Source organism: Papio anubis, chromosome 1, assembly GCF_008728515.1.
Source record: "Papio anubis isolate 15944 chromosome 1, Panubis1.0, whole genome shotgun sequence".
NCBI lineage: Eukaryota > Metazoa > Chordata > Mammalia > Primates > Cercopithecidae > Papio > Papio anubis.
In genome coordinates, this window is record NC_044976.1 from 111,723,361 (window position 1) to 111,746,242 (window position 22,882).

Sequence of the window (22,882 nt, forward strand, 5' to 3'; positions counted from 1 at the left end):
CAGTCATTCTAGTGCCCGCCTCCTGCACTCGCACCGACCAACCAGTGGTCCTCATTCTCGTTGGTGGTCCGCCCCCTGCCCGCCGGGGGCCAATCCCTGGCGCGAGAGTCCGGGGCCTGGGCTCGTTCCCAAGCGCCGGGCCTGTGACGGCAGCGCGCCGGGCGCCGCGCGGCAGGAGGGGGCGGGGCTCTGGATGAGGGATGGGCGAGGGCGGGGGGAAGGGAAAAGGGAGGAGGAGGAGGTTGCGGCGGGTTTGAAAGCGGCAGTTTCCTGGCAGCTTGGGCAGGCGTTGGTCTCCGCGCTACAGCTCCGCAGCGGGCACGATCGATCCCGCGACGGGTCTACGCGCGCTTCTGCGCGCCCCCGACGGATTTTTCCCGTTCCCGGCTCTTCCCCCTTCACCTCACCGCCCCCCCGCCTCAGCCTTTCCCGCCGCTCGGGCGCTGCGCCCGGGGACCAGCCGGCGGTAGTGACCCCGCCCGAAGCCCCTTTTGGAACCGCCTGGGGACAATTCCCTTTTCCTTTCTTCAGCCTAACCCGCGGTGGCCCTCGCGGAGTCTGGTCAGCCCCGGGGAGCGCAGCTGGGAGGGGCGTCCAAGAGGCGTCTCGGGTCTGGGAGCGGCCGGGCCCCCAGCGGGCTGTGGTCACCGGGTGGGGACCGGAGCGGCGAGGCCCCCCTGACCCGGCTGCGCGGGCCGCCCAGGGCCCCCGGGCTGAGACGGGGCCGGAGCGGCGCCCCGGCCGCCCGCGCGGGGTCTCCCCCATGGTGCAGCGGGGTTCGGGATGTCGAAGACGCTGAAGAAGAAGAAGCACTGGCTCAGCAAGGTGCAGGAGTGCGCCGTGTCCTGGGCCGGGCCCCCGGGCGACTTCGGCGCGGAGATCCGCGGTGGCGCGGAGCGTGGCGAGTTCCCCTACCTGGGGCGGCTCCGCGAGGAGCCCGGCGGGGGCACCTGCTGCGTCGTCTCCGGCAAGGCGCCCAGCCCAGGCGATGTGCTGCTGGAGGTAAACGGGACGCCTGTCAGCGGGCTCACCAACCGGGACACCCTGGCTGTCATCCGCCACTTCCGCGAGCCCATCCGTCTCAAGACTGTGAAACCAGGTACGCCGGCCCTGCGTATCTGCCGCGGGGTGTTGGGTACAGGGGCGCCAGGGTGGGCGTCCTGGGAGCGACGGCACCTCCCCACCGCGTATGGTCCCGGATAATCTTAGACCTCTAGGGTGTGCCTGACTCCTTGACGAGGGGGAGGGGTGGCGTTGGTGAGTCCCATTTTGCCGATGGGAAAACTGAGCTCTGGCTTGGCGAGGTTGCCCTGCTAGCTGTGTTAGCTGTCACAGAATTGCGACTAGAAGCTGAGTTTCCTATATTTGTAGCTCCATCTCCCCCCGCAGACAAGAGTTTTTGACTAGAGAAGGCCAGCCTTTTCCGCTCTCTGTTGTGCAAAAAGGTTCTTAGGATTGTAGCATTTTCTTTGGAACGATCTTACGCATCTTCTAACAGGGAAAAAGGGTCTTTACTATAGAAGTACTTGGTGCCAAGGTTACCACCTAGTGTACCTGGAATGGCTTAGCTGCTTCGGTGTTTCTTGCACACTAGCAGACATCTCGGAGCTGTCAGCCTAACTCTGTCAGTCCAGGTGGTTCAGGTGTCTGAGTACCGATGAGGGTACAATATGTGATATGTGGCCGACTGGTGTGTTCTTGCAGGGAGCTGTTGAAGAGAGTCTGGGTTTTGAAGGAAGACTTAGGTGCCTAGCGGAGTGAAAGCTTCTGTAACGCTTTTGATTTTACAGAATTTTGTTGAAGTGGTAGGTTAAAGGAGGCTCTTTTGCCTTGGTATCTTTTATGCTAGTAAAATTTGCTGCAAAGCACGTTACGTTTATGGCATACCTCGTCAGTTTCAAAGCATTGATCAGAGACAGCATACAGTAAGATCTGATAGTATGTAGTAGTTCTTATGAATTTGTTATAGACAGCATTGTTGGTTTTGTTTCAGCATAGATAGAATGTGGTTCTGTCGTCTTAGATGTTTGTGGGAGAGAGAATGGTGATTGTAACGTTATTAGAAACCAAACTGTTTTTCCTGAATGTGCTCTACTGAGTATACGGTGCATCAAAATATAATGGGCTGCTTAATTGTTACCTGGGCTAGGTAGCAGTCCATCCCTTGATGGCAAAATGCTAGAAAATTCTGGAGAAAAATTTAATATGTTATCTCCTTCTCATTTCTTTCTCAGCAGCTCGCTTTGGAAATATTAATATATCTTTAATAGTCCTTGAGCTTAATGGGGCTTGATGGTTTGTGGTGCGGTTTACATATGTCTGTGTATTGTGGATATATATACACACAGACTCACATGCTCCTAAGATCATAATTAAGATTTTCTTTCTATAGCCTATTCCATCGTATTCATTTTAAATGTATGGGTTTATGTAGTGAGGTTTTCTTTTTATTGTTGTTAATTTTTTAAAACTTTGGCAGACTTTAAACAGCTTTTTCTGTATAGTTTTGAGAATTTGTAAAATTTTTTCTTAACGCTAACTTTTACAGTGTGTGAAAGGCAGAGGAAAGACTTTTGGGGCTGTAATTCAGCCAGTCACGCACTGTGTGTAATGTGCAAAAGACTATATAGACAGCATTTACTAGTCTAGGTGCCAAATCTTAGTTCAAATCCCATGAGTCAGTGAATAATGAGAACATCTGCATCATTGCTTTGTGTTTTGTTTTGAGTAGTTGGGGCAAAGATGAGAATATAATGTATTTTTAGAAATTTTAAAGTTGATATATTGACATGGAAGCTGGTGTATTCTAAATTATTGTGATTTTTTTTTTTTTAGAAGACTGAAGAGATGGCTATTTCACATTAGTCTAATCTACCTGTTATACATTTTCTCAACCTTTGTATTATATTTAACAATAATTCAAGATTTAGAGTATTAGTCATATTAACTGTGTTAGATAAGCATCCTATGCCCCAGTATGTAGTTGACATTATTAGAGTAATACAGTTTTACCCTCTTGACAGCCATAGACACTGTTCTATTTTAAAGATTTAGCCAAAATAAAGGGAATAACATATTAATGGTCGCAGAACATTTTGTAGTCATTAGTAGTAAAGTTCTGAATACTACACTTATTTTTTAAAGAGACACTTTGAGTCAGTAATTTCTCAAGATATCATTATGTCTGTGTTATCTGAGATTAATATTGTTTCTAAGCAGGTTGTAATTTAAAAATTTTAATCTCTTTTAAAAATAGTATTCTTAGCTTCTTAATAGCCTCATGTTAGGTATTATATTAAATGGCTTTCTTAAATGGCTTTGCTTAAAAGCAACATTTGTTATAAAATAGCAAGATTTTTACAGGTTAAACACAAGACTTTAAATACTAGAAGTCAAGAACTTGAAGAGGTTATCTGTAGAACTTTGAGTTTGATTAAAAACAAATATTATTTTCAGAAGAGACGAAGATTCTTTATTGTTGTGATTCATTTTGGAAAGGGTGAAAATAGAGTAAGGGAATTTAAAAAGAAACTTGCCATAAACATTGTTTTATTTTTTTCCCTTTTCTCTAAACTTTGTGACAGAAATTGATTTTTCAAGTTAATAAGGTATTGTAAAGTGTACTTAGCACTCTGTTGTCTTGACTAGTTGCTTTTTATTAAACCATATTCATAACATGACATTTAGAGACTAGCACAGTGAAAGAGTAAAATTTAACTATTTCTGTAAGATGTAATACTAATTGGAAATGATCTCGTATTGTCTTCTGAGAAAGTCCATGGCAGAAGGATAAGCTGGGTTGTAGGACATGGCTTTTGTAGTGCTGATTCTTCCTAGCCTTCTTTTCACTTAGGTGCTAAGGGTCACCCTCCCAAAGCCTGTACCAAAAGCCAGGTGACTTAACATCTTTCCGGCACCTACTGTCTTTAGCTGTGGTTTTTTCCCCCTTTTTTGGTTATAATCTTTAATAGAGAATTGAAGGTTACTCTTTAAAATGCGGTTTCTAATCTAAAACTTTTCCTGAATCAATTAGGTAATTTCTTACTGTTTTAGTATTAGTGTAGTACTTAGTAGTCAGTACTTTGCCTGCTTCTAGAAGAATCATTGGTTTCACCTGTTGCTTGGCCCACTTAGTTACCTGTTTCTTAATTATGACCCTGTTGTTTATTTTTCTGCAAAGAGAAAAGTTGTCATTTGAGTTTGAACTTTGTCTTTGCCCAGTAGTAAAGTTGAACTTTGGACCCCTGGTGAAATTGTTTTGTGATATAGTACTATGACTAGGTTTAGTTTCTTTGATTTTACTATAGAGTATATACTCTTAAACCATTTCTCTCCTGGTTAATATACAAGTAGTTAGTTTTGTTCTAAAATTCCCCAGACTCTAATTGTGCAGAGTTTTATGCTTCTTCATACACCTTTAAGCTCGTATTTCAGCAGTTTGCTTTCAGTAAATTTCGGTAAATTATGTGTATTTTATTCCAGAGATTAAGTATTGGTACAATAAACATGAAATCATTGTCTACTGCCGTATCATGCACACATTACATTCAACTACCCTAAGCAAGTAGTGTATCCAGGGATGAAAATCATAGGAAACAATGTTATAGTTTGTTTAAATAAAAACCAAGGTGAAACAGTTCCTGGGTAATGTTAAATGTAGGTAAAAGTCTTCACTGCTGACTCTTTGGGACATCCAATTTGTAAGGGAGTTTTATTAAAATGGGCTAATTTCCTAGATATACACTTCCTGTTGGTGAAGAAACATTACTGGATGTTTTAAAATAAGAAATATTTGTGTTATTTAAATAAAAATAACACTGTGCCTTTCTTCTCTATTGAATCTTTTTGTTAGTTTTGTTTTGTTTATTTGTTTAGTGGGTAATTTGGGATTTTTGATGAGTTTTGTTGAGGTGGTTGTAATATTTGAAGACGGGAAAGGTAAGAGAATTTAGAGTTAATTGTTAGCCTCCCAGGTTTCAATACATTTCTTCGTACGTTTTTTAAAACAAGAAAATCTAGAGACCTAGAGAGTGTTTTAGAAACAACAGAAAGAGAAGCAAGCCAAGCCCCCTTTGCTAGGGAAAGTAGCATTACATTTTGATAAACCTTAAAGTCGAAAATTTCCTACTATTTCAGATTTTGGTAGATTTTTTCTTTTTTCTTTTCTTTTCCCCCTGCCCCCACCCCCCCAGCCAAAGCTCTTAATAACTCAAGGGTTCAGGTTTTGGATTCTGTTCATTGACACCTTCAATTCATATGAGTAATGGGCTTACACCTTAGCGATTGCAAACTGATTTGCTTGTGTGATATTTGGTGACTCTTATTATATCATTAACATCTTTGTACTTAAAAACATTTTCTCTCCATCATTTTCTAGGAGTATTACATCCAAATATCTCAGTATGTATATATGTGTGTGTATATACACATATGCATATATGCATATATGCATACGTATATATACACAAACTTTTGTTAACTCTTCTCATATATCATTTTCTAGTATATCATTTTGGGCACTTTATTGATCCTGCCCTTACCCCCAGACTTTTTAAAAAATTTAGTTTATAAAGCTTTATTTTCCTAGGTTGAGGCATTTTAACAATTCTTTAATTTCTTGCTATCTTACTGGTACAAACAAATACTTAACATTTGGCCATTTGATTTTTAGATGATTTTAAATTTTGTTCAGTCTATTGCTAAAACTGATTTTCATGTAATATAACTCTGTGTTCCTGGGACGTATACATTATTTTTCCTCTGAGATCCTGGGATATACTTTACAAAACCTTTTGTTATGAGAGACAAATTTTTGTGATTTTTTTTTGTGCTAATTTATGTAAACTGGCAGCAAAACAAATCTAAATTCATTCAAGTGTCTGACTTATGAAGTCAGTGCCTAATCTTCTCAAGTGATAGTTTCATATGGTCTTTACTGTGTAACCCCTAAGTGCTTTGTAATTTTTGGGGGGACTTAGTGTTTTGGGAGTATGTTGAAAGAGAATCTTGTTTTAATGGGTTACTTTAATATTATTTACCAATTTCAAAGTCTGTGAATGTCAGGGTTTTGTGTGTGTGTGTGTGTGTGTGATTTGACAAAAGATAAGTGTTTTGCTATTGAAGACTAGAACTGTTTTGCCTTTAATAAAGTATTTTTTGTCTTCTGAAATTTTGAGAAATAATTTTCTTGAAATATTACATTTTGGTAGACAGAATGAATGCCCTGAATTTAAAACTATTGCCAAAAGTATGAGTTTCAGAAACTTAGAAGCTGGTGTTATGAGACATGTTTGTAGGGAAAGAGGCAAATCCATTCATTGCTCTTCTAGCTAGTTTTGCTAACAAAATATCTTGTTATTATTTTGTTTTTGAAGAACAACTATTATTCAGAATGTTTTCCAAGAAAAGATGCTTATTTTATTTAATACAGAAAAAATAAGAAGTCCTATTACTGGCATGCATTCATTCCCTCAGCAAGCACTTAGTGGTGCACCCATCAAGTGCCAGCATGGAGCTAGCACTGGCGATATAAACATGAGTCAGAAGTTGTGTATCTTCAAGAAGCTGGCAATTTAGTAGGAGCTTAGTGACTCATTGGTAAGGAATACCTATAGTAAGGGTTTTGCCTTTTTCACTTTTCTGCCAGTGTTTAAAACTCTTTAGGTAGGTCTTAGTATGAATTTTGGTGAAAACGAGACTAATTAACTGGCTGCATAGTGTGCTATTCAAAAAAGTTGTGGAGCTGCATTTTAGAAAGGATTTGGGTTCTCAAGTCATTTCACAAAGAGGGAAATCAAATATAAGCAAAACTGTCTTTTCAAAAAGTCCTTAAATTGTTCATAAAATACTATATTGTACTGTTTGTAGGATGAGTCCTACTTGCCACTTTTCCACCCATGTTGGAACCAATTGCAGTTTTTTGGTTGAATACCAGATGAAGTAATTTACTTGCATTAAAAAGATATGTTTTACAAAAAAATCTTTTAATTCTAAGAAATTATCCTCATCTAGGTATGTATAGTGAATTTATGGATGTTAAATGTGTACATGAAGTGAAAGAACGATTTCTTTTCTTTTTTTCTTTTTTTTTTTTTTTTTAATATCTTGGTAGGATCCACACCATCTGCCCTTGTTTTCTGACTTGAGTGGTTGAGGAATGAATTGTGAATAATTTTGAACTTACTTTGGTTTTGAAAGATGACAGGTTTTGGTTGAGTGGAATTAGGATCTTTCCAGTAGTAGGTAAGAAGCAGAGGAGGAGAAAAACACAGGGCAAAAACATTCCATACAGAAAGGTTTACAGTGTGGTCCATCTCAATAATGTTGTGTGTGTTTGTGTATAAAAAACTTTATTTTGTACAAGGGCACAAAATCCACATTGTAGAATAATTGGAAAATAGAGGGACGATCATATTAATTGTTTAAATGGCTAGGTAGTTCCATTATGAATAGTCTTCCACAAGTTTTTTTTTTTTTTTTTAATGTGTTATCTCCTCGAGATAATGCTGTAAGATGCTTAATGCTATTTCTGCCTTCAGCCTCATTCCACTCATAATGTAATACTATGAATATTTTTATGTAACCCTTAATGTACCATTAGTTCTGTTCTTTATGGTTAATAGCCCTGTTTGGGTTGTTTTGGAAGTCTAGCCAGTTTTATGGGAAAACACAATTTGCTGGCCTAGGAAAAAGGGAACTGAAAAATATATTTTCATCTTAATCCTGCCTTCCCTTTTGTTATAGTCACAGCCAATTGACTTCCAGTGAGAAGGGGGGCATCATTATATCTCCATTCTTCCCTGAACCCAAGCAATTTATCCTAATGCAGCCACTCAGCTGCATTGCAGTGGTTCCCAGGAGCAACCCACTTACTTGCAGCCCCCACCCATTTCGGTCATCCCAACATGGCCAGAGGAACATAGATTACGTTTTGAGGACCATAATTTGACTTATGACGTATCTAAATACCTGAGAAAGGACACGCTGTCCTTATAGGTGATTAGGTACTTGTTTTATTAACACATACTGAGAGATATTGTTTTAGAGACTCTGTATGGGTTATAAAGGGTTAAACTTTCTTGCCATAATTTATTTTGAGTTTAGGGTTTGGTTTTAAAAAATATCATGCAGTGATAATTGGAAAAATTTTGTTTCAAATTTGTTAATAATTAAGATCTTTTCTATTTGGAGGCTTCCCTTTTTATTGTCTTGGGTATGCAATGTGAAAGGTAACCTATCTACTTAATTAAAACTTTCTGGCATTTTAGCCTCTTTGCTTTTGCTGTTTTTTTGCACAGAATTTGAAACACATAATTATTATTTTCTGGCTTCAGGGAAGTTTGTGAGAGGCAAGCCTGTATCTCATTGTTGTTCTGATTGGGAATTACACATGACTATGAAAAATGGGGTTTTACTATACATAATGGCATTTAGCAGAAGTAGTTTTATGAAAGGAAAATACCCTACAAGGTAGGAAAAAAACAAGTGTTAATGCTTCCTTTTCTGAACTTAAACAGAATTAAGCTAGATTGGCTTTGCTTTTCTTCCAGTAAAATAACTTTTAAAAATTCACTTTAATGGAATAGTTCTAGAGATATGTTACTCTTTGGATATGGTTATCTAGTTTGCAGCAAGTATCTTGTGACATATAGCTTAGATCTCAGTAGGAAAGAAAAAAATCTTAATTTTTATCAGTTTCTGTATTTGTAAGAATTCTGTAGCAAGTGACAGAAATGCTATTGAGATTAATTTAGGCTAAGAAGAAATTTATTGACTTACATACATTAAAATCCAGGCATAGATCAGTAACAGCTAACTTCATGTTCTCAAATGTTGGTCATTAGAATTATTATTTGGTTCTCTTTTCTTCCAGGTTGGATTTTTTCTCAGCTAGACTCTGTCAGTGTAGCAGTGAAGGTAGCTCTGAACCCCCAAGTCATACAGGGTCCTTAAAGCTTCTCATCTTTTTGGAGTCTAATAACAAATCTCATGCAGAGACTTTGGCCCTGTGCTGATCTCTTGGACCAATTACTGTGGAGAGAGGAGAGGACAATGAAGTGCCATGATTGGTCAGGCGTGGGGACATGTCTACCCTTGCAGCTGGATATAAATAGCATAATATGATTAACAACTGTAGCAGAACCCCAAGACATAAGGGAGGGGGAGTTCCTGAAAGGGTGGGATGCCGAGGAATCAATACTCCAGGAAATGATCTCTTTTAAAACATTTAATCTCTCTTACTTTGAAGCCAGCAGTAGTATACAGTTGTCATAAAACTATCATTTTTAGAAAAACAGATATTGGCTGTAAACCAAAACTGATTTGATTTCTAGGCACTGCTTTTGCTCAAATATTATCATATTTAATTTTTTAAATAAAAAATTGCTTTTATTTAGAAGTTACTTCTTTAAAAAATTGAAATACTGATACCTTAATGTGTATAATTTAAAAGTATTTCTTGTAATTTTTATTTAATTTTCTTTGATTGAAAAAAAATCAAGATTCTCTAAGTCAATGCTGTTGATTTTTAGGGAGATGGAATACTTTGGAAGATTAACAGTCTTCAGCACTGAGAAAAAGATTATTAGCCTAGTTAAGCAATTACGTTTTTAAAACAATTTTATTCTACCCTTTTGAAAATGAAATTCTAAACGAATTATTTTCCAAGGTGTTTTGCTTTTAAAACAATGGTCCTTTTAAACACAAATTGAGACAACATCATTATTGTAGTATTTCTGAGGGGTCCCTAATAAAACTTTTTAACCATGATTTCGTGGAAATTATGTGAAATGAACTGCTTCACTGACACATATAAAATGGGTATATAAGTTTTGAAACATTACTTAAGTATGGTGTAATGTCGTACCTGTTTAATTACCAAAAATGTTATTTGGCAGATATTGCAGGAAAAAATCTGATCCCCTTTGTAAGGTTTTTTACAGCCTCCACTGGGAGAACAGAGGTACCCAGAGCAGGCGTAGACAGTTGAAAGAGAGGGGTGGGTGCTCCAAATAACATTTCATACTATTTTTATATTCTAATTACTGTATCAATGTCTTCAGCTTTGGTGCCATAAAAATAATAATTTTAGTAATAACTTTGAGTTTACATATGCCATACACTGTAGGAGTTTTGTAGTTTTGCCAAGTGTCATCTGGTAGTTGGATCTTTAGTGAATTTTAAATGTTGGTAGATTATTGGTGAATGTACTTATTGTACATAAAAATGAACATTCTTGGAACTGAGTGTGATTTGCCAATAGGAATCATCATAGCAAGTATTTTGTATTGTTAGATTAGTTTGGGCACCCTTTGGATGCCTTCAGACCATATTTGGAAAATTACTGCTTCTACTCCAAAAGCCTGTAATGATTAGAGTTCTCCAGTATTAATTCCATATATTGATTAATTAAGCCATGAAATCTAGTAAAATGATGTAGTCTTTATTACCTCTGTTCACAGAATTGTATCTTAATCCAACTTGGTAGCTTTCAGCAGAACTCTTTGTCAAAATATTATTAATTTTAGCTAAGAATTCTATTCACTAATTTCAGTGTTTAGGTTAGAATGCACAAGCTAATGGAAATTTTAATTTCCTTTGAATAGAGTTAGATTTGCTAACTAGAGCAATCTCACAATGTAATGCTGATGACTGAAATGATACTTCAGCCTCCCTTTGGTGACAACCCTAAGTTTAGACAACCTTACTCTAATGGGAATATTGGGGACTTGTCACAATATACTAGCTGTCATTTAGAGTAATAACTCCCATGTCAGGGCATTTTATACCTGTCTCATTTGGTTTATAAGGATGTATGTATTAGCATTCATGTTTTCTTATAAAGAACTTTATATATTTTTATTCTCTATGAGTCAGATGTTACCGTCTTCCTTTACAGATGAGAAAATTGAGTTTAAGAGAGAGATTAACACATGAAAGTTCACACAGACTCTCAGGAAGAATTATGAACTGAAACAGTGTTGAGTCTTTACTTTTTGGATAGAATATTAGTTCCTTATATCCAAAAAACCTGTCTTCCTTTCTCTAGTAAAAGGAAAAACCACAATTCTGAATTGTTTGCGTGGGTGTTAAATGCAGTAAAATACTGGGCAAGTACTTACAATAAAGGCTTCATTGCTTGGTTCTGTTTCAAAACAGAGTTTGTGGCAGCGCAGTTTAATCTGTACAACTAAGCTGCGTGATAAGTAGTTATTTCGAAGAATTGCTAATCAAGCAGAAAGTTAGTATTCTTGCTACATTTGTAAGACAATATTTTCAGCAGATTATTTTTATTGCTGAAAATATTCTCTGTAATATGTAAAAGCCCAGATAAATACATTAGATACATATTTTGGGATAAATATATTTGGGAAAATTGTATATTTGATACTGGAAATAATATTTTGTCGTTGTGTTTCCTTTCTACTTCTTCTGTAATTCACTCACCAGGAAGGTGTTAGCATACTTACCTGAGACAGAGCCTAGAAAATGTTCTGGTGAATGTAGAAAGGAATGTATTTTAGAATTAGGGATCTTTTATAAGTATGCAGACCCTTCTCAGAAAAGTACACTTTGCTTAAAGAAAATTTAGCTAAGCTAGATAAAAGAATAACTCATTGCAGTTAAGTAGACCTTTCTCCTTCTAGGCTTCAAGTATTGCACACCTAAGATGGATCCTTTGAAGAGTCAGGTAAAGCAGGTTGTGGATTGTTGGCACCTCTTATTCTTTAAGTATTTGTGCTGTTATGTTTTCTCTCTGGGCTAAAGTCAGTCCCTTGAGTGGAAGGAAGCACAGTAATCCAACCGTAGTGTATAGATAAACAAGTCGAGGCTTAGCAGTGGCAGAAGTCATAGCATAAACATGGTAGAGCAGAGACTGGAACTCAGATTGTTTGGTTCCTTTCATTGTTCTAGTTTCTGGCATAAGAATCTGTGTAGAAAATTGGTGAAAAAAGGACTTGTTAAACATACTCTGTTTATGAAATCTGCATTCTCTTGGAATTAAGTGTAATGTGCTAGACTCAGTTTGTTAGGCCATCAGCATGCATGAATGAGGTTAGAGGCAGTGGTATCCCGAAACTTGCAGCACAGGAAAGAATTTTAATCATTATATGCCATGGATTTTCAGGGCATTTTAAGCCTTTATAATGGTGTAACTTATGATTAAGATTTACACAGTCAAAATTGTTAGCTGGTATAATAGCTGAATAGTTAAGTATTTATTCTGGTTAGTTGCTTTAGTTTTGGAAAATCATTTTTCCTATCGGAGATTCTTCACAATGCTTTCCGTAAAATGTTTCTGAATAGTTCCTGCTATGTGGTAGACTGCTAACACTGTTTCTTGCTCTCTCTGTGGGGCTGATGCTGCAAGTCTCATTTAGAGTCAGCTATACTTCTATTTTTTTCCTTGACTGACTAGGGGATGCATTGGGGGAAGATAAATTTTAGGGCAAGGGGACACTCAGGGTTGTGGGAGATGAACTGTCAAGGATACCTTTGGCTCACTGTCCTCAAGCTTGTTCGGCTGTAGTGATGGCATAACTGAGAAGAGGGATTGTGCTCTTGCTGGGGGTGGGACAGGAAGATATCTCAGGCCATGTCAAGCTGGCCACAGCAGAGGACAAGCTACTCCTTGTGAGGCAAAACTGAAGAAAGGGGATTGAGGTGGCCGTTCTGGGGAAACTATATTTATTGGGTAAGACTAATGGGAATGGTAGAGTCTTGCTTGGGTTCTTTGTAGGTCTGTGAAGAACAGCATGAGTGTAGACATGAAAAAATCTTTCTGCAATCCTTACTCCTTTGCAGTATCAGTCAGGGTTCAGTGCAGGAAACAGAAAGGGATGTAATGCAGGGAATTAGTTGCTTAGGGAATCTTTTGAAAGGGCTGGAGGGCTAGGCTCTAGGCTGAGCCTCTGAGAATGATTTTTTCCAGGACACCTTGAAACAGTCCACAGTGGGAGCTGCCACCTCTGCTACAGTCAGGAAAGTGGCCATCAGGAGGTTGCTACTGAAACAGTGGCAAGAAAATGCTACTGTAGCTGCGATCAAGGTGATCACAACAGCCACTGCTGTTAACATTGTAACTGCTGGAAGTCTGGAATGTAGCATCTGGCCATTGCTGTGACAGCTTCTCCTTGATGCCCGTGAACTGGTGACTAAATACTGTTATGATGAATCTGGTCCCTGCTGCCTCTGCCACTGTCTATAAAATAATTAGAAAATGATTAATTCTGTTTTTAATATAATTTAATTGTAATTTTATACAACTAAATTCTTAATAGTGGCTGTGTTTGACAACTGATTTGTAAAATTCATAAAAATTTAATAATTGGCCTTGCAAGAGAATACAGCCAACTCCATTGCATCACTGTAAAACCTCCTAACTGACGCTTCTACTCCTTAATTGAAAATTCTCTCTTTTTTGTTTTAGTTCAAAGCTAGAGACTGGACACTGACATGTTCATGACCTTGTGTACAAGCTGAAAGCTGCTAAAAGCTACAGGCCAATGGGGCTTTGCTTTACTTCTGCCTTCCATATCTTGTGTCCTGCATCTTAATGGTGGAATCAGATTTGCATCCAGAATACTGGCTATAAAGGAGTCTGGAAGATACAGTTTTTAGTTTTGCAACTTCTGCATTTCAGGAAGGCATACTACAAGGAGGAAGTCCCTGAGTGATAGCTGATCCTTTCCCAGGCACTCATCTTCTTAAACATAGTATTTTAATTACAATTTAGCCCATTCTTGATGACTCATTGTCATTTCTGTAAGCTTCTCTTTTCATTATGGCCTGTAGTTGGAATGATCATAGGGCCAAGGGATTTTAACATCTGTAGTAACTTTTTGTCCTAGGTTAGCTTGTATCTCTCCCACCTCCCATATCTGCTGCTGACATCTATGTTTGACATCATTTGGTGTCAACCTCCCCTGCAAGCCACAGGCAGGGAGAGCACCTCACCCAGAGCAAGCAATTTATCGGCTGGTCAGCAACCTGTGATTTCTGTAGCTTAAAAAGATAAGTGGGGCTTATCTTTTGAACTAAGACAAAAAGGAAAGAATTTCCAATTAAGTGTGGGAGCTTCAACTGAGAGGTTTTGAAGTGAGTTGGCTGTATTCTTTTGCAAGACCAATTGTTAAATTTTCAAGAATTCTGCGAGTTGTCAAACAGCCATTTTTAAGAATTAAGTTGAATAACATTTTAATAAAAACAAAGATAATACTCAAAAGAAATTATTTCCTAATTATTTGCCCACATTTTAGAATTATCTGTGCTCTTGAATTTCTTTATATCTTCTATATCTGTATGGTAGAAACACTATATAGTGGTTTGCTACTGTACATATCTTCCCAGCTCCCTTTTCACTGTTGTCACAGTTGACTGTGGTGGTAGTTGTTGGCGTTTCCTGAACACATCACACTGATTGTGGGGGCGGGTAGGGAGAGTCACAGTTGGAGAGGCCATGAGAAACCATATATAAACTAAAATTATGGGAGAAGAAACTATGAGTGAAACGATGAGAAAAAACTAATGCATGATGTAGATCTGGGTGGTGTTAATAGCAGAACACTGGAGGGAAGGGCCACAAACTCTTCATCCCAAGGTCTGGAATCATTCTAGAATCATCCTACAAGCCTAGTTTTAGGATTCAGCACTATTTTATTTCTTGCTCTTGGAATTATATGATATTATGAATTTGTGTGTGTTGCTAGCTTTACTAGAATACCCTGGAATTTTATTTACTTTTAATTTTATTTATTTATGCTTTTGTGCCACCTTCTCATAAAAAAGAGGCAGTATGTTGAAAGTTTGAGTTCAGATTTTCTGATGTAGATAAACAAGCTAAAGAAGGTAGGCAGAAGTATGATATATGAGAATTTCCAGAGCAAGGTATTTGTAACTTGTAAATATGTAGTCCACGTTCCTTCCCCTAACACATTTTACGCTAGAATAAGATTGAAAGGCTGGACGTCGTGTCTCACGCCTGAAATCACTTTGGGGGGACAAGGCAGGTGGATTGCTTGAGCCCAGGAGTTCAAGACCAACCTGGGCTACATGGCAAAACCCTATCTCTACAAAAAAAAGGTAACTGGGCATGGTGGTGTGGGTCTGTATTCCCAGATACGTGGGAGGCTGAGATGGGAGGATCAGTTGAGCCCAGGGAGGTTGAGGCTGCAGTGAGCTGTGCTTGCACCTGAATACTGGCTGGGAGATAGAGTGAAACTCTGTCTCAAAAAAAAAAAAAAAAAAAAAGACTAAAAGCTCTGTTGAGGAATGCCGCTTATAAATACATTTTTAAAAATTCAGTAATATTTTTCATGTATAAACATTGTGGAGTCTATTGTAGTTGCTTGTACAATACTGGGGCATAGGTGATATTTGTCTCTTTACTATTGTAGCTTCGGCCTACGCCTTTAGTAACTGCTAAGGTGCAGATTGTAGATCTGGACTGTCTGTGTCTGTAGTTCACAACCTCAACTTCTCTGCTGCCTTTGATTTGCTCCCTCTGCAGTTTTGTTTTCTCTGTACTGATTGCTTCTCCCATACTTCTCTGCTTTCCATAGAAAAAACTGACCGTGTGTAGATCCTGTCAGCTGATTGCAGTGCTCTTAACTTCTCCACTGTGGGTTGTTTAGTCTGAGGGGTTAGGTATAAACCCAGAGTGGTATTCTTTTTTCTGATGTGTTTGTTTTTGCTTACATATTCAGGAGCTGCTCTTTACCCCCAGAACATCAGTATATATGTTTTTTTCTGTTTCCAGATTTAAAAATATTCCAGAAGCCTGGCCTCAAGACAGATAATATTTTACTTTTAATTTGGTGCCCATGTTTTAGAGATTTGAACTGGATTGCATTTAGTAAACCAAACCCCATCTTTAAAAAAATCGTCTTAAAAAAACATAGTGGGCCGGACATGATGGCTCACATCTGTAAATCTCAGTACTTTGGGAGACTGAGGTGGGAGGATTGCTTGAGCCCAGGAGTTTGAGGCCAGCCTGGGCAACATAGTAAGACCTTGTCTCTACAGAAAAAAAAAAAAAAAAAATTAGCCAGGTGTGGTGGCACGTGCCTATAGTTCCAGCTACTCAGGAGGCTGAGATAAGAGGATCACATGAGCCCAGGAGTTGGAGGCTGCAGTAAATTCTGATCGTGCTACTGCACTCCAGCCTGGGTGACAGAGCAAGACCCTATCTCTAAGAAAAAAAAAAAGGAAAAAAATAGTGGTTGAAATTGGATTTTTCTCTTCTTTCATAAGATGATAAATGAAAAAAAAAAAAAAAGAAAATAGATTTTTGAAAAGCAAATAATCTCTTAGGATTTCTTATTAAAGAATAAAAAGTTATCTAATTGAGGCATGTTAATCGAATGTGTAAGTATTAAAGGCTGGGTGTGGTAGAACAGGCCTATAGTCCCAGCTACTCATGAGATTTGAGACCAGGTGAACTGCTTGAGTTCAAGACCAGCCTGAGCAACATAGTGAGACCCTGTCTGGAAAAATAAGTACATAAAAGAAAATTTCCTCCGATTACAGGAGATAGGTAGAAAAAATGTATTACAGTGCAGATGAGAATTTCCTTAGCACTTTAATGTGAAGATTATTTAGACTGGGTGGCCAGGGAAAGTGTCCCTGAGGAGGGGACATGTCCACTGTGAGTTGAATGACTGGGAGGAAGACATCTGCCCTCCAAAATTTTTCAGTCAGAGAGAATTGTAAAACACAAAGGCCTCAATATGAGAACCTGGTTCGATATAGGAATAGAAAGGCTGATGTGGCTGGCACCAACTAAATGAGGGGTGAAAGTGAGAGGGAACAGATTGAAGAAGTAGACAGGGACCAGTGGGGGTCTATTAGCCACAGTAAGGGGTTTGGGTTTTATTTATTGTTAATGCCACTAGAAAGCATAAAGTTGGGGAATGACTGGTATGTATTTCAAAAAGTCATTGTTTGTGATGTGGAAGGAGGGCCAGAGTGGAAGAAGGAAAACCCTTTAGTTTGGATGAAAATAAATGATGGCTTGGACTACTATAAGAATAGTGGCAGTGAAATGAAGTGGATAGAGAGATGTTTTGAAAGAGGAACTAAGTAAGACTTACTGATTGATTGCAGGTAAGAAAAGGAGCAGACTTCAGGAGAACCTCTAGGTTTTTGCTTTGAGTAACTGGTGGTGGTACTGTTTCCAGGAATAGGAAGGACAGGATATTGGGTGGAGTGATCAGATTTTTTGTGTGAAGGAGATATATCTACCACCAAGATTATTTTCTTTTTACTCTAGTTGCTTTATTATACATTAACCCATTCCTCCATCCGTCAATCTATCTTGTTTTTTATGTCTTTCAATGTAAATTGCAATGCATTTCCACAAGAAAGACTTTTAAATGCCCAGTTTTTCTCATTTTACAGATAAGAAAACTAAAGCTTGGAGAAAAATATGTTCAAGGTCGTATAGCTAGTTACTGGTGAATCAGCATGCAGGTTACCATTAGTCCAGGACTCTAATTTGATTATATTTTAACTTGTAGGAATAAAAGTGAATATTGGAAATTGGACAAGTTTTCCCACCAACTTGTTGATGTGCTATAATCTCTTAGAACCAAATTTCTAAGACAAAAATGCAAAAGATGTAGTACTGCAGTTGCATTTGACTGAACTACAATGTTAGCACGGCACTTAGGACTTGTTGGAAAGTACCTTCTAATGTTGTAGAATTGGAACATTTTCAGATGTTTAGTTCAGAAAAGTAGGTTGGGATTCTTCCAAGCATTAATCCTCTTGTTGGCAAGGCATTTGCATTTTAATTAGCAAATGTGCCTTGCATACCTACTATGCACTAAGCCCCACGCAAGGCCCAGATACCATAAAAGGGAATGATTCAAGTTCCATACTTTCTTTTTCTTTTTTTTTTTAAAATTATACTTCAAGTTCTAGGGTACATGTGCACAACGTGCAGGTTTGTTACATATGCATACATGTGCCATGTTGGTGTGCTGCACCCGTTAACTCGTCATTTACATTAGTATATCTCCTAATGCTATCCCGCCCCGCTGCCACCCTGACAATAGGACCTGGTGTGTGATGTTCCTCTTCCTGTGTCCAAGTGATCTCATTGTTCAATTCCCACCTATGAGTGAGAACATGCGGTGTTTGGTTTTCTGTTCTTGCAATAGTTTGCTGAGAATGATGGTTTCCAGCTGCATCCATGTCCCTACAAAGGACACGAACTCATCCTTTTTTATGGCTGCATAGTATTCCATGGTGTGTATGTGCCACATTTTCTTAATCCAGTCTGTCACTGATGGACATTTGGGTTGATTCCAAGTCATTGCTGTTGTGAATAGTGCCGCAATAAACATATGTGTGCATGTGTCTTTATAGCAGCATGACTTATAATCCTTTGGGTATATCCCCAGTAATGTGATGGCTCGGTCAAATGGTATTTCTAGTTCTAGATCCTTGAGGAATCGCCACACTGTTTTCCACAATGGTTGAACTAGTTTACAGTCCCACCAACAGTGTAAAAGTGTTCCTGTTTCTCCACATCCTCTCCAGCACCTGTTGTTTCCTGATTTTTTTAATGATTGCCATTCTAACTGGTGTGAGATGGTATCTCATTGTGGTTTTGATTTACATTTCTCTGATGGCAAGTGATGATGAGCATTTTTTCATGTGTCTGTTGGCTGTATGAATGTCTTCTTTTGAGAAGTGTCTGTTCAAATCCTTTGCCCACTTTTTGATGGGGTTGTTTGCTTTTTTCTTGTCAATTTGATTGAGTTCTTTATAGGTTCTGGATATTAGCCCTTTGTCAGATAAGTAGATTGCAAGAATTTTCTCCCATTTTGTAGGTTGCCTGTTCACCCTGATGGTAGTTTCTTTTGCTGTGCAGAAGCTCTTTAGTTTAATTAGATCTCATTTGTCAATTTTGACTTTTGTTGCTGTTGCTTTTGGTGTTTTAGACACGAAGTCCTTGCCCATGCCTGTGTCCTGAATGATATTACCTAGGTTTTCTTCTAGGGTTTTTATGGTTTTAGGTCTAACATTTAAATCTCTAATCCATCTTGAATTAATTTTCGTATAAAGAGTAAGGAAAGGATCCAGTTTCAGCTTTCTACTTATGGCTAGCCAATTTTCCCAGCACCATTTATTAAATAGGGAATCCTTTCCCCATTTCTTGTTTTTGTCAGGTTTGTCAAAGATCAGATGGCTGTAGATGTGTGGTATTATTTCTGAGGACTCTGTTCTGTTCCATTGGTCTATATCTCTGTTTTGGTACCAGTACCATGCTGTTTTGGTTACTGTAGCCTTGTAGTATAGTTTGAAGTCAGGCAGTGTGATGCCTCCAGTTTTGTTCTTTTGGCTTAGGATTGTCTTGGCAATGCGGGGTCTTTTTTGGTTCCATATGAACTTTAAAGCAGTTTTTTCTAATTCTGTGAACAAAGTCATTGGTAGCTTGATGGGGATGGCATTGAATCTGTAAATTACCTTGGGCAGTTGGCCATTTTCACAATACTGATTCTTCCTGTCCATGAGCATGGTATGTTCTTCCATTTGTTTGTGTCCTCTTTTATTTCACTGAGCAGTGGTTTGTAGTTCTCCTTGAAAAGGTCCTTTACATCCCTTGTAAGTTGGATTCCTAGGTATTTGATTCTCTTTGAAGCAATTGTGAATGGAAGTTCATTCATGATTTGGCTCTGTGTTTGTCTGTTATTGGTGTATAAGAATGCTTGTGATTTTTGCACATTAATTTTGTATCCTGAGACTTTGCTGAAGTTGCTTATCAGCTTAAGGAGATTTTGGGCTGAGACAATGGGGTTTTCTAAATATACAATCATGTCATCTGCAAACAGGGACAATTTGACTTCTTCTTTTCCTAACTGAATACCCCTGATTTCTTTCTCTTGCCTAATTGCCCTAGCCAGAACTTCCAACACTATGTTGAATAGGAGTGGTGAGAGAGGGCATCCCTGTCTTGTGCCAGTTTTCAAAGGGAATTTTTCCAGTTTTTGCCCATTCAGTATGATATTGGCTGTGGGTTTGTCATAAATAGCTCTTATTATTTTGAGGTACGTTCCATCAATACCGAATTTATTGAGCGTTTTTAGCATGAAGGGCTGTTGAATTTTGTCAAAAGCCTTTTCTGCATCTATTGAGATAATCATGTGGTTCTTGTCTTTGGTTCTGTTTATATGCTGGATTATGTTTATTGATTTGCGAATGTTGAACCAGCCTTGCATCCCAGGGATGAAGCCCACTTGATCATGGTGGATAAGCTTTTTGATGTGTTGTTGAATCCGGTTTGCCAGTATTTTATTGAGGATTTTTGCATCGATGTTCATCAGGGATATTGGTCTAAAATTCTCTTTTTTTGTTGTGTCTCTGCCAGGCTTTGGTATCAGGATGATGTTGGCCTCGTAAAATGAGTTAGGGAGGATTCCCTCTTTTTCTATTGATTGGAATAGTTTCAGAAGGAATGGTACCAACTCCTCCTTATACCTCTGGTAGAATTCAGCTGTGAATCCATCTGGTCCTGGACTTTTTTTGGTTGGTAGGCTATTAATTATTGCCTCAATTTCAGAGCCTACTATTGGTCTATTCAGGGATTCAACTTCTTCCTGGTTTAGTCTTGGAAGAGTGTAAGTGTCCAGGAAATTATCCATTTCTTCTAGGTTTTCCAGTTTATTTGCGTAGAGGTGTTTATAGTATTCTCTGATGGTAGTTTGTATTTCTGTGGGGTCGGTGGTGATATCCCCTTTATCATTTTTAATTGAGTCGATTTGATTCTTCTCTCTTTTCTTCTTTATTAGTCTTGCTAGTGGTCTGTCAATTTTGTTGATCTTTTCAAAAAACCAACTCCTGGATTCATTGATTTTTTGGAGGGTTTTTTGTGTCTCTATCTCCTTCAGTTCTGCTCTGATCTTAGTTATTTCTTGCCTTCTGCTAGCTTTCGAATGTGTTTGCTCTTGCTTCTCTAGTTCTTTTAATTGCGATGTTAGAGTGTCAATTTTTGATCTTTCCTGCTTTCTCTTGTGGGCATTTAGTGCTATAAATTTCCCTCTACACACTGCTTTAAATGTGTCCCAGAGATTCTGGTATGTTGTATCTTTGTTCTCATTGGTTTCAAAGAACATCTTTATTTCTGCCTTCATTTCGTTATGTACCCAGTAGTCATTCAGGAGCAGGTTGTTCAGTTTCCATGTAGTTGAGCGGTTTTGATTGAGTTTCTTAGTCCTGAGTTCTAGTTTGATTGCACTGTGGTCTGAGAGACAGTTTGTTATAATTTCTGTTCTTGTACATTTGCTGAGGAGTGCTTTACTTCCAATTATATGGTCAATTTTGGAGTAAGTACGATGTGGTGCTGAGAAGAATGTATATTCTGTTGATTTGGGGTGGAGAGTTCTATAGATGTCTATTAGGTCTGCTTGCTGCAGAGATGAGTTCAATTCCTGGATATCCTTGTTAACTTTCTGTCTTGTTGATCTGTCTAATGTTGACAGTGGAGTGTTGAAGTCTCCCATTATTATTGTATGGGAGTCTAAGTCTCTTTGTAAGTCTCTAAGGACTTGCTTTATGAATCTGGGTGCTCCTGTATTGGGTGCATATATATTTAGGATAGTTAGCTCTTCTTGTTGAATTGATCCCTTTACCATTATGTAATGGCCTTCTTTGTCTCTTTTGATCTTTGATGGTTTAAAGTCTGTTTTATCAGAGACTAGGATTGCAACCCCTGCTTTTTTTTGTTCTCCATTTGCTTGGTAAATCTTCCTCCATCCCTTTATTTTGAGCCTATGTATGTCTCTGCGTGTGAGATGGGTCTCCTGAATACAGCAGACTGATGGGTCTTGACTCTTTATCCAGTTTGCCAGTCTGTGTCTCTTAATTGGAGCATTTAGTCCATTTACATTTAAGGTTAAGATTGTTATGTGTGAACTTGATCCTGCCATTATGATATTAACTGGTTATTTTGCTCGTTAGTTGATGCAGTTTCTTCCTAGCCTCGATGGTCTTTACATTTTGGCATGTTTTTGCCATGGCTGGTACCGGTTGTTCCTTTCCATGTTGAGTGCTTCCTTCAGGGTCTCTTGTAAGGCAGGCCTAGTGGTGACAAAATCTCTAAGCATTTGCTTATCTGTAAAGGATTTTATTTCTCCTTCACTTATGAAACTTAGTTTGGCTGGATATGAAATTCTGGGTTTAAAATTCTTTTCTTTAAGAATGTTGAATATTGGCCCCCACTCTCTTCTGGCTTGGAGAGTTTCTGCCGAGAGATCTGCTGTGAGTCTGATGGGCTTCCCTTTGTGGGTAACCCGACATTTCTCTCTGGCTGCCCTTAAGATTTTTTCCTTCATTTCAACTTTGGTGAATCTGGCAATTATGTGTCTTGGAGTTGCTCTTCTCGAGGAGTATCTTTGTGGCGTTCTCTGTATTTCCTGGATTTGAATGTTGGCCTGCCCTACTAGGTTGGGGAAGTTCTCCTGGATGATATCCTGAAGAGTGTTTTCCAACTTGGTTCCATTTTCCCCCTCACTTTCAGGCACCCCAATCAGACGGAGATTTGGTCTTTTTACATAATCCCATACTTCTTGCAGGCTTTGTTCATTTCTTTTTCTTCTTTTTTCTTTTGGTTTCTCTTCTCGCTTCATTTCATTCATTTGATCCTCAATCGCTGATACTCTTTCTTCCAGTTGATCGAGTCGGTTACTGAAGCTTGTGCATTTGTCACGTATTTCTCGTGTCATGGTTTTCATCTCTTTCATTTCGTTTATGACCTTCTCTGCATTAATTATTCTAGCCGTCAATTCTTCCACTTTTTTTTCAAGATTTTTAGTTTCTTTGCGCTGGGTACGTAATTCCTCCTTTAGCTCTGAGAAATTTGATGGACTGAAGCCTTCTT

At 38.6% G+C, this 22,882-nt stretch overlaps 1 protein-coding gene across 2 annotated transcripts in view; it reads left to right on the forward strand.

Annotated features, from left to right (window-relative positions):
- Positions 1 to 213: 213 nt before the first annotated feature.
- The window catches only part of MAGI3 (membrane associated guanylate kinase, WW and PDZ domain containing 3), a 299,415-nt gene continuing 276,746 nt past the window's right edge, over positions 214 to 22,882 (forward strand). The window contains exon 1 of one of the 2 annotated variants that reach the window (XM_003892411.4): positions 214 to 1,099. In XM_003892411.4, coding sequence (XP_003892460.3) covers positions 784 to 1,099 — 316 coding nt within the window. In that variant the 5' untranslated portion in view covers positions 214 to 783. The remainder of the gene's footprint in view (positions 1,100 to 22,882) is intronic. The other variant, XM_017945961.1, reaches the window with a different exon arrangement.